General features: G+C 34.9%; 1 protein-coding gene across 9 annotated transcripts in view; it reads left to right on the top strand.

The window, feature by feature from the left end:
* The window catches only part of ELF1 (E74 like ETS transcription factor 1), a 141,078-nt gene that overhangs the window by 79,491 nt on the left and 49,540 nt on the right, over positions 1-12,047 (top strand). For 7 of the 9 annotated variants that reach the window (XM_073212556.1, XM_073212555.1, XM_073212550.1 and 4 more), the window contains 2 exons: positions 363-659; positions 6,148-6,220. In XM_073212556.1, coding sequence (XP_073068657.1) covers positions 649-659; positions 6,148-6,220 — 84 coding nt within the window. In that variant the 5' untranslated portion in view covers positions 363-648. The remainder of the gene's footprint in view (positions 1-362; positions 660-6,147; positions 6,221-12,047) is intronic. The other 2 variants (XM_073212558.1, XM_073212557.1) reach the window with 1 other exon arrangement.

Below are 12,047 nucleotides of genomic sequence, written 5' to 3'. Positions count from 1 at the left end.
GTTGTTTGCTGGGATGGTGGAAAGAAGGAAATTGTTTTTCTGTCTATTGTTGGAATTACAAACCTGGTTATTGCTGGGGATTTTTTTTTTTTTTAATATTCATTACTTTAACTGTATTTTCACTGGAGGAGAGGAGAATGGGCTTCATTTTCAGATATGAGAGGTGACCTTAGCAGGAATGAAATCTTCAAAGAAAATTTATATTTAATTAAAAAAAAACCCTGTGTTCATTAGTCACATTGATTTTCTTTAAAAACATTAACAAAAAAAAATGCTTTGGAGATACTGCCCATGATATCAATTGTTATATTCTAAAGGGTATGACTGCATTTTCATAACTAACTAAAGTTTTTGTTTTGCAGGCCAAGACGTTCTAGAGAAGAAAAATTTCAGAAATATCCTCAGTTTGTGTAGAATACCGTGAACCAAGAATATTTGAAACACCTTCCCTAAGGAAACCTGGGTATTCAGTAACTTCGCCTACTTAGCTGAGGATTTTTTACCCAAATTGGTCACTGGACTGTGCATCCTGATACTTGAACCTTTTTGGAGCTTTTCTCATGTGGATCTAAGGGGAATGCTTTATTATGGCAGCTGTTGTCCAACAGAACGACTTAGTATTTGAATTTGCTAGTAACGTCATGGAGGATGAACAACAGGTATGAGACCCAGAGAAAATTGGATTTTAATAAATGTATTATATGGTTTTTCCATTTCTATCAGAAAATTTATTAAGACAGTGGGAAAAACTTTACTTATATAAAAATTTAGATATTAAAAATCTAGAGGTAACTGATCTTATGAGGATACTGTTAATTGATTAAGAAACAATCTCATCCTCAGCTTTGTTGTGTAAGAAGGAGGTAATACTTGTGGGTTAAAGCTTGTTTCTTTGTAAAATGAGCCTTAACAGTAAATAAGTAATTATTAAGTAAGTAATTATTTCAGGGTACTTTGAAAAGTTCTAGAAGACATAGTGAACGACATGTAAATTTTTTTATAGTTACAGGACTGGTGATTGTAATAGTTGCTTGTACTCCAAAGTTTTAACGTGTGGTTAATTAATATTTATAATCCTGGATTATTTCGGCAAGTGGGTTAAAAGATGTTAGCATTCCCGTGCTCATAATATATCATTTCATTCCAAAGCATGTGACTCTGGGGAAGTTACTTCACTTCTCTATATTTAGATTTCAGCATCTGTTGAATGAGGGGATTGAACTGAAGAATTTCTAAATTGGCTTTCAATGAATTATTATAATATATGCCAATTACGGTTTCCAGAATCTAAAAGAGATCCAAGAGATACTGAAATCTAAATTGATTTGTAGCTTCCTCCCATCTCTTAGTGGGGAGAGCCTGGGGGTTCTTGGGACTTTATAATTTATTTTAAACAGATTTTGTGGGAATGTAAGACATGATACAGGAGAAATGTTGTGTTAGATTCAGTGTCCTGGCAAAAATATTTTGAGGACTGGTATGTTTAGAATATGCCTAAAGATGTTGATTTGTATGTTGAAATAAGCCTAATCTCAAATATCTAACTTTAATAAGCCAGTTATAATGTATCATGCTTTTTATTCTAGAAACATAGTTACTACAGATAATAAAATTGTTTATTTCTTTTGTCAGGGCATTATTTTTTAGCTGTTTGTATTGTTTCCTAAAGGGACAGAATACAAAATTGCAAGTAAACCTACAAAAGATGAGAATTTGAATTAAGGTGCCTTAAAAATCAAGATGAACTTTGGCTAGGGAGGAAAAAGAGTTTGAGGGAGAAAATTGCTTGGTCCCAATTAAAAATATATTAACAGCTATATGGATTTAATATAGAGAAAATAAAAAGATATTTTAGGAGGAGAAAGTGTTCTGAAGTTGTTTTAAAACAGGTTGTTTTCTGTATGTGAAGGTTTGAAAACTGTTGACTGTGCAGCCCTCTTAGATGAAATGTCCCAGGCTTGCAGTGGTGAAGTTTGTTCTCTGTGTGGCTGCAGAGGACCTGGCTCTAAGCCCTCCACTGGTATCCTATAGTGCAGTGGCTTTGACGCCCTTGACCTTGAGAAATACATTTCACACTATTATGTAGTATTCATACATGTATCTATATAGCCTTAAAAGTTGTTTTGTGAAGCAATACTATGTATGATACACTTAGTTTATCTTGAAGAGATTATTAGTATCTTTGGATGGGAGATGGTGGTTTTAGCTTAAAGGCAGAATTCACATATATGTATTTTCTTAAGCTATTTTTATCTAACAAAATGAATATATTTTAGTTTTGTACAGGTATTATTATAAGAACTTTACAAATATTAAACATATGAGGCAAATCCTATTGCCCCCATTTTACAGTGAGGCAGTTAATACAGAGAGAGGTTAAGTGACTTGCCTAAAAACCACACAGGTAGTAAATAGTGGAGCTGCCATTTGAACCCAAGCAGTGTGGCTCTCACTAATGTTGATGGATACTCTTGCAGTGATATATACCAGTCCTACTGTATTATAATCAGTGTTACATAAGCATGGCAAATATAACTGATTCACACAGAAGTAGATCCAATAGTGTCAGTCTTCTTAATATCTTATCTAACTTCTGTCTCTATTTCCGTGTTTATTTGCTTGTTAAATTTATGTTTAATTTAAAAGTAGCAATGTGGCAATTATAAAAGAAGTCACCTGATAATAAAAAATACATAAAATAAATAGTGAAGGTTTTTCTTCACACTCACTTCCTAATCCTGTTCTCCCCAGAAGGTACCAGTGTTGACTATTTGATGTGTAATTTGTTAGAGAAAGGCCTAAACAAAAGAACAATACCTGTACCTATGTAAGAGAGGTGGTTTTTAAGATACAAATGAAAGTATGCTAACTTTTTGTGACTTGTTTTTTTCATATAGAGTATTATAAATATTTGTATATATGCTGGTTTTGTATCATTTTTCCATATGTGATGGATAGTCACTACTTGGTTTACTAGTTTTTGATCATGAATGATTGGCTATTACTACTTATTTCACTTATTATAATAATTATATTACTACTTTTTATAGTAAATATACTTACAATAAGTATTATACTACTTATAACAAAGAATATTGCAACGAACAGCTTTGTTTGGGATGCAGTAGATCTTTCGTGGTTAACAGCTCAGATACTGGAGTCAGAACAGCTGGGGATGAATCTTTGCTCCGCTACTTAATACCTCTGTGACCTTGGGCAAGTTACTTAATCTCTCTGAGCCTTGGTTTCCTCATCTTCCAAATGAGGATGATAATAACCGACCCTGTATTATAGGGTTATTGTGTGGATTAAATGAATTGATGTATATAAAGCTCTTAAAACCATGCCTGACACATAGCTAATACTTACCTATCACTATCATTTCATTATTGTATCTGTGTGTGTATATGTTATTTTATATATGTGGTGTACATTTGTATGATTATTTCTATAGGATTTCTAAAAATAGATTTACTGAGTCTATTAAAGCATGAACACCATCAAATCATCTTCAAAAAGGCTATGTCAGTTTCTACTACTGCTAACAGTATATTTTTCCCAAGTCATCACCAATAGAAACAATTTTAAAAACCTTTTTGTTAAGTTTGGTGAAAGATTACATTTTACTGTTTTAATTTGTGTTTTTCTATTAGTAGTAAGGTTGTTGGATTATTTGTTAATTTTAGTTATTGTTCATTTGAAAATTCTTTTAATTACTTACTAATATCCTTTTGCCTGGTAGGAATTCTTCATATGTTATGGCATCAGTAGTATTGTCTTCTAACTAATTCATTGTACAGTTAATGTTTAACCTTCTTTTTGTGACACACAATGCAGATATTTTGTCCCTATCTGGTATTTCCTTTTAACAATATGCTATCTTGTGCCTTATAGAAACTTTTCATAAAATTTACCAGTATTTCTCTTTTTTTATTTTTCTGCTTAGAAAAACTTTCCTTACCCCTAAAATTATTAAATTTTTTCTTTATATTTTCTTCTAGTATGTTTTATGTGTTGAACTCCTCAGTCCATTGAAATCTACTTTTGTAGGACGTGAGGTACAGGGAATCTGACAACTCTCTTCTCCCACAAATGGGGCTTTAGGTCCTTCACTTTATTGACTGTTTTATGATTACCACACTAAGATTGCTACCTTTGCTGTATCCTAAATTACCACAAGTACAAACTACAGTTTTGAACTGGCTTAGTGTATTCTGTTCCATTTAACTGATTTTGTATTGTGCCACCACTATCATATTGCCTTCATTAGTACCACTTTATAGATTTGACATCTGGTAAGATACATCCCCACCAAAAAACAAAAATTGGGGTGAAGTTTTGAATGAATTTTAGAATCAGCTTGTTAAATTACATAAAAACTCTGATGTGATTTTATTTTTTAAAAATTAAAAAGTATTTGTCTTTCAAGATAATTTACTGTTTTGCAATTCTCTATTGGTTTGATTGGTTGGTTCTTTAGAAAATCACTGTGTGAAGGCACCAGATTAGAATATATTTCCTGTTCTTAGTTATGGTCTGTGGTTATAAATGTAGTCATCTAAAGAAACTGATACCATTAATGTCTGCTTGCCACCACCTTGATTATTTTCCCTTATATTGGTTCATACTCTTTACAAGATTGTTTGGAAAACTCCTTTGGGAAGGGTGGGCATGGGGTGAGGGGACATGTGTTGGAAAGAAAATATCAACGTGTTGGTGTTGACAAGCCACTTAAAAGTCTATTCTTGCTGTCTATTCCAAACTGGGAATATTTGTAGCTGAGAATGAGGCACTTCTGTGGGAGAGAAATACCATATTTACTGAATTGCAATATACTTTTATTTGAAGGTGCCTTGGTTTGACTTTATTAAGCAGGCGTGTTTGTCCGGTAAATGGATGAGAATAAGAAGAACCGTGTGGATACAAGTTTCTGAAGAGAAGGAAACTTGATCATATGCTCAAATATTCCAGAAATTTATTTAGTAAAAAACAGCTGATAGTTTAATGCCTTTTCTAATTTTGATATATCATTGCATTGTATGTTTTTTCAGTTGTTGGTTCTAGAATTTAGCAAGTCATAGTTATTTATGCTTAACACACTTAGCTCACTAGATGACATGCTTGGGAAAGTGAAATAAATATTTTTTTATGAAATCCCATCATAATATAAGAAGGTGGTCTTTGACATTCCTTTGTAGGGTGTAAATTGGCTCACTCTGACTATTGATTCTCAGAGGCTTAAGGGTAAAGTGCCTTGCTGTCTTTCTAACTGACTGGCTTAAGGGTGTTTAACAGTGCCTTGCTGTCTTTCTAACTGACTGCCTTGTAACTCTCAGGCAGTGTTTGGGAATCACTACTCAGTGTAACAGAGGTAAGCGTAAAGTGCTGTGGATACAGAGAATGGAGCCTTTGACTGCATTCCCACTTCTGGGAAACTTTACCATGGAATTTGCACTTGAACTGGATCTTGAAGGAAGATCCAGTTGATCTGACAGGTGAAGGATAGGAAGTGTTCCAGTATAGTAGAATGTACCAAAACTTTTGATGGATTTCTCTTGACTGTATCATCAATCTAACAACCTTAACTTAAGGTTAAAAGCTTTCATTGTGTCAGTATTTCATGTTCTTTCTTTTTTGTACTACACTAATTTTCCCATATTCTTTCCTGCTTGCCCACTGTTTGATCTCCCACATTCATATCTGTTGCCTGTTTAAGTTCTAATTATTTTTCAAGATCTTAGGACAAAATTTTATTCCAAGAACATCCTAAAGTCATCCCTTTGGGAATTAACAACTTTATCCTGTTATTCCTCTATCACTTAATGGTCATTGTCACACATTTGACATGTTTAATTTTTATATGTACATTATTAATTTCCCCAGATAAGTGCTAAGCTGCTTGAAGAAAAGGATCCCACTCTCCCAAATCAACCAAAGCATTTAACATCATTTATTGGTTGAGTCTTCTTAAAGATTTTTCTTCCACCTCTGAACTCCTCTTGAGAAAATGATGTGGGATATATATGTGCTAAGTTATGGCCTTTATCACATCAAAAGCCCTTTGAATGAGAGGTGATGTCCTGTCCTCAACTCTCTTGACTACAGTGTATATTTTTCTGAGACCTGTTTGTCCATATTCTCATTTAGTGTATGGGCAGTGTTGGTGTGTAACAACAATTTCAAGACCAGAAACAGATGCTCTCACAAAGTCTTTCTTCTGGTATGTATTTAAAACTGTCCTATTGTATGTGTTGAGTGAGAACCACCTAGATACTTTTAAAAATTGTCATTGAAATTGTAAATAAGTGAATATCTGTAAGAGTTTTCCTATTTCTCGGGAGACTCCTTCAAGCTGCAGAAGTTTTTGATATGCTTGTGTCTTGAGAATGAGCTGGTATTTTGTAGATTGAAAAGTGTGCATAAGAATGTAGATCACATCAACCTGCCATTTTTCAGCTGGAATGGTAAAATTCTGTTAGGTCAGAGATTAAGTGCATTTTAAAATTAGAGCAGAGGGAATGAGTTGAAGTGTCCTATGTGTATCTTGTTCAGCACTAGTGTCATGGAGGGCAGAAGCTATTGAACTGTATGTGGACATTGGACTCTGTTATTTACGTACAATTCCAGGTTATATGGACCAATTTACCTGTTCTTGTCACCCTCTTTTTTAGTCTTGGCAGATCAGACTTATCAGATCCATTAGAAGTTTGGCCATCATAAAACTAACATAGAGGTTGCTTGTTTCTCTTCTATATAGCTGGAAAAGCCTTCATCAAAGGAGTTACACCATAGAGTCCCCATTGCAAGCCTGGTTATCTTTGGGAAAAGTCTGGCTTTGTGCAAGACCTGAGGCCCTCTTCAAGTTAGATGAAGGGACGACCTTGCCAGGGTTTAGTGTTTGAGCTGGCTTATCTCTCTGCCAACTATGGGCAACAAGGGAACTAGTGGTTGTTAAGAAAGAGGAGTTGGTAAGGGGAGTAGGAACTTTTTTGCAGAGTCTTCGTGTCCCCCTACCACACACAGAGGCCCTGTGACATGTCTTAAAATGAATATGGATGAGATCATTGCATAGTGTAGGACATAGACTAGACAGCTCCGGAAACAGGTAGTGATGAATTTCAGTAACTAGTGTTTACACAGCCTTTTGTCCTGTGCTTTGTGGTGTGTACAGTGATTTTCCTGTCTAATTCTTACCAGAATCTTCTGAGGTAGATTCTCTGATTCTCACTTTATAGAAGAGTAAAGTGAGGCTTAGAGAAGGGAAGCCTGTGAGTGAACAGCTGGGAATTGTAACGCAGCTTGTGCCTTTAATCACTATATTTGAATAATGCCAGCCACTGATAATGTAAGTGGTAAAATGTAGAATTACTATTCTACTTCATATTTATGATTTTAGCAAAAAAGAAAATATTCTAATTAATTTGTTAGCATAATTACAGGTTGATAGTCTTTGTACCTGATATACCTGTGTATACCTTTTAAAAAAAACAGCTTTATTGATATGTAATTTACATGCCATGTAATTCACTTGTTTAAAGTGTACAATTCAGTGGTTTTTATTTATTTTATTTATTTATTTTTTATTTATTTTCCCCAAGCTATTACATTTCTTTTTTTTTTTTTTTTTGGTATAATTTACAGTTACATGAGGAGCATTATGTTTACTAGACCCCCCCCATCAACAAGTCCCCCCCACAAACTGCATTACAGTCACTGTCCATCAGTGTAGTAAGATGCTGTAGAATCACTACTTGTCTTCTCTGTGTTGCACAGCCCTCCCTCTGCCCCCTGCCACATTATACATGGTATTCGTAATGCCCCCTTTCTTTTTCTTCCCCCCATATCCCTCCCTTCCCACCCATCCTCCCCATCTCTTTCCCTTTGGTAACTGTCAGTCCATTCCTGGGTTCTGTGTTTCTGCTGTTGGTTTATTCCTTCACTTTTTTCTTTGTTCTTATACTCCACATATGGGTGAAATCATTTGGTATTTGTCTTTTTCTGACCGGCTTATTTCACTGAGTATAATACCCTCTAGCTCCATCCATGTTGTTGCAAATGGTAGGATTTGTTTTCTTCTTATGGCTGAATAATACTCCATTGTGTATATGTACCACATCTTTATCCATTCATCTACTGATGGACACTTAGGTTGCTTCCATTTCTTGGCTATTGTAAATAGTGCTGCGATAAACATAGGGGTGCATCTGTCTTTTTCAAACTGGGCTGATGCATTCTTAGGGTAAATTCCTAGAAGTGGAATTCCTGGATCAAATGTTATTTCTATTTTGAGCTTTTTGAGGAACCTCCATACTGTTTTCCACAGTGGTTGAACTAATTTACATTCCCACCTGCAGTGGAGGAGGGTTCCCCTTTCTCCACAACCTTGTCACCATTTGTTGTTGTCTGTCTTTTTGATGATGGCAATCTTTACTGGTGTAAGGTGATACCTCATTGTGGTTTTAATTGGATTTCACTGATGACTAGTGATGTGGAGCATCTTTTCATGTGTGTGTTGGCCAACTGAATTTCTTCTTTGGAGAACTGTTCAGTTCCTCTGCCCATTTTTTAATTGGATTATTTGCTTTTTGTTTGTTGAGGTGCGTGAACTCTTTATATATTTTGGATGTCAGGCCTTTATCAGATCTGTCATTTATGAATATATTCTCCCATACTGTAGGGTAACTTTTTGTTCTATTGATGGTGTCCTTTGCTGTACAGAAACTTTTCAGCTTGATATTATCCCACTACTTCATTTTTGCTTTTGTTTCCCTTGCCCGGGGAGATATGTTCATGAAGAAGTTGCTCATGTTTATGTCCAAGAGATTTTGGCCTATGTTTTTTTCTATGAGTCTTACGGTTTCATGGCTTACATTCAGGTCTTTGATCCATTTCAAATTTACTTTTGTGTTGGGGTTAGACAGTGATCCAGTTTCATTCTCTTACATGTAGCTGTCTAGTTTTGCCAACACCAGCTGTTGAAGAGGCTGTCATTTCCCCATAGTATGTCCATGGCTCCTTTTATCATATATTAATTGACTGTATATGTTTGGGTTAATATCTGGGGTCTATTCTGTTCCACTGGTCTGTGGCTCTGTTCTTGTGCCAGTACCAAATTGTGTTGATGACTGTGGCTTTGTAGTACAGCTTGAAGTTGGGAAGCGAGATGCCCACTGCTTTATTCTTCTTTCTCAGGATTGCTTTGGCTATTCAGGGTCTTTTGTGGTTCCATATGAATTTTTGAACTATTTGTTCCAGTTTGTTGAAGAATGTTGTTGGTATTTTGATAGACATTGCATTGAATCTGTAGATTGCTTTAGGTAGGATGGCCATTTTGACAATATTAATTCTTCCTACTCAAGAGCATAGGATGAATTTCCATTTGTTAGTGTCCTCTTTAATTTCTCTTAAGAGTGTCTTGTAGTTTCCAGGGTATAGGTCTTTCACTTCCTTGGTTAGGTTTATTCCTAGGTATTTTATTCTTTTCGATGCTATTGTGAATGGAATTGATTTCCTGATTTCTCTTTCTGTTAAATCATTGTTAGTGTATAGGAAAGCAACAGATTTCTGTGTATTAATTTTGTATCCTGCAACTTTGCTGAATTCAGATATTAGTTCTAGTAGTTTTGGAATGGAGTCTTTAGGGTTTTTTATGTACAACATTATGTCATCTGTAAATAGTGACAGTTTGACTTCTTCTTTACCAATCTGGATGCCTTGTATTTCTTTGTTCTGTCTGATTGCCATGGCTAGGACCTCCAGTACCCCGTTGAATAACAGTGGGGAGAGTGGGCATCCCTGTCTTGTTCCCAATCTTAAGTGAAAAGCTTTCGACTTCTCACTGTTACGTATGATGTTGGCTGTGGGTTTATCATATATGGCCTTTATTATGTTGAGGTACTTGCCCTGTATACCCATTTTGTTGAGAATTTTTATCATGAATGGATGTTGAATTTTGTCGAATGCTTTTTCAGCATCTATGGAGATGATCATACGGTTTTTGTCCTTCTTTTTGTTGATGTGGTGAATTATGTTGATGGATTTTCGAATGTTGTACCATCCTTGCATCCCTGAGATGAATCCCACTTGATCATGGTGTATAATCCTCTTGATGTATTTTTGAATTCAGTTTGCTAATATTTTGTTGAGTATTTTTGCATCTATGTCCATCAGGGATATTGGTCTGTAATTTTCCAATTCAGTGGTTTTTTAGTATGTAAACAGTTATACATCCATCACCATAATCAGTTTTGGAACATTTTTATCATCCCCAAAAGAAACCTGCACCCATTACCAGTCATGCCCTGTTTTTACCCCATCCTCCCAGCCTTTGGCAACCACTAATCTACTTACTGTTTCTGTGGATTTGCTATTCTGGACATTTCCTATAAATGGAACCATACAGTGTGTTATCTTTTGTGACTGACTACTTAAATGTGTTTATGGTTCATCCATGTTGTAGCATGATCAGTACTTCATTCTTTTTATTGCTGAGTAATATTCCATTCTATGGATATACCACATTGTATTTGTCTATTTTGTATACCTTTCAAAAGAATGCTGTATTTTTTAGTGAGGTTGGTCAATTTTTTGTTGGGGATAGAATTAGCAACCTCTGTTTTCCCAGAAGGTACTCAGTCATCTAGAGCAGCCTTGCTGGATAAATAAGGAAGTTTGTACTGCTTTGATGTATCTCAGTTTATCTATGTGATCTTGAAAATTTTTGCCTCCTTCCCGTTTCATTTAATACATAACATGTAAAGGATAAGCCATTATATAAACAGATAGTGTTAATGGCTTTTTTCCCCAAGCATCTGTATTCCTTTAGCACTATTTAGAAAATACTAATGAAGATAATGTCCTTTGATTTAGTGAAAAAGAAAACTGTTGAAGGTTTGTCAGTGTGACTTTAACAAAGTAATGCCCTCAATAATGTTCATACATTTAGTATACCTACTATTAAATAAGTTAGAATATAGGTAGGTAGGATCTTTTTTTTTAGCACAGTAATAAAAATTCCCAGTATAAGGGTAATTCTTCCTTTTTTGGAAATAAGAATTATATTATGATGTATTGGCTCATAATACATTTGTGAGCTTACCTGTTTCATCTGTTCCCACCTCATGTAACATTATGAAAAGGAACACTGAAGGTATGAGGCAGGACCAGGGGAACTGGCCTGGAGTTGTGGGAATTGGAGTTAGGGAAAGAATTTTCCTTTCCTAAAAGGTGATATTTTTGGTGAAAACCTAAGGATTTATTATATTTTATGATTTTGTATGACTTGTGCACTTCTCCCATTCCACTTTACTTCCTGGTATGGGAAAAAAAAAACAAAAAAACCCCACAGGAACAGTTAGGAAAAATTTCCATTTATTTTTAGCAAAGCAACTACTACAAAGTTCATGTAAGTAGTTACTCCTCCCTCCTCTTATCTACCCTTACACATAAGCACAATGAGAAATAATTTGGCACTAAGAGGTTACCTGAGAGTTGGTTTTTTAAAAAGTGATTGGATTGTGTGCATCCAGATCAAATGCCTGCAACTCCACCATAATACTGAATTCTGGAAGTTGGTATTTCATGTCATTCATGTCATGTGAAATGAAGAGCATTAATTTGGGAACCAGGCACCATCACTTCCTACCTGTGTGACTTCAGACACGGTTTTAAATTTCACTGAGTTTTTATTTTCTTCACCGAAAATGAAAGATTTACCTGCCAAGGTTGAGTACTAAATGTTTATGTAAAGCATTTAAAAAGAGTCTAGCACAAACAGAGGTAGTCAGTAAATGTGGCAGTTGCTTGTATTAGTGAGTTGAGTTAATCAAGAAAAACTGTTAAAGTTCTGTTCTACTATGTACTCTGTATTCCTCAGTTGGATGAGTGAGTTAATGAAGATAATTTTTATAATAAATCCATTCTACCTTTTATTTTTAATGTTTTCTTTTTTCTTTGATACTTAAGAATGACTGGCTTGGTTCTAGAATAAGCCAATAAACTTGTCACTCAGGATTTTTTAAATCTGGCAGATTTATTCTGTAGGGACC

The sequence above is a fragment of the Manis javanica genome, chromosome 9 (assembly GCF_040802235.1).
Source record: "Manis javanica isolate MJ-LG chromosome 9, MJ_LKY, whole genome shotgun sequence".
Lineage (NCBI taxonomy): Eukaryota > Metazoa > Chordata > Mammalia > Pholidota > Manidae > Manis > Manis javanica.
This window is presented reverse-complemented; position numbering and strand designations above follow the sequence as displayed.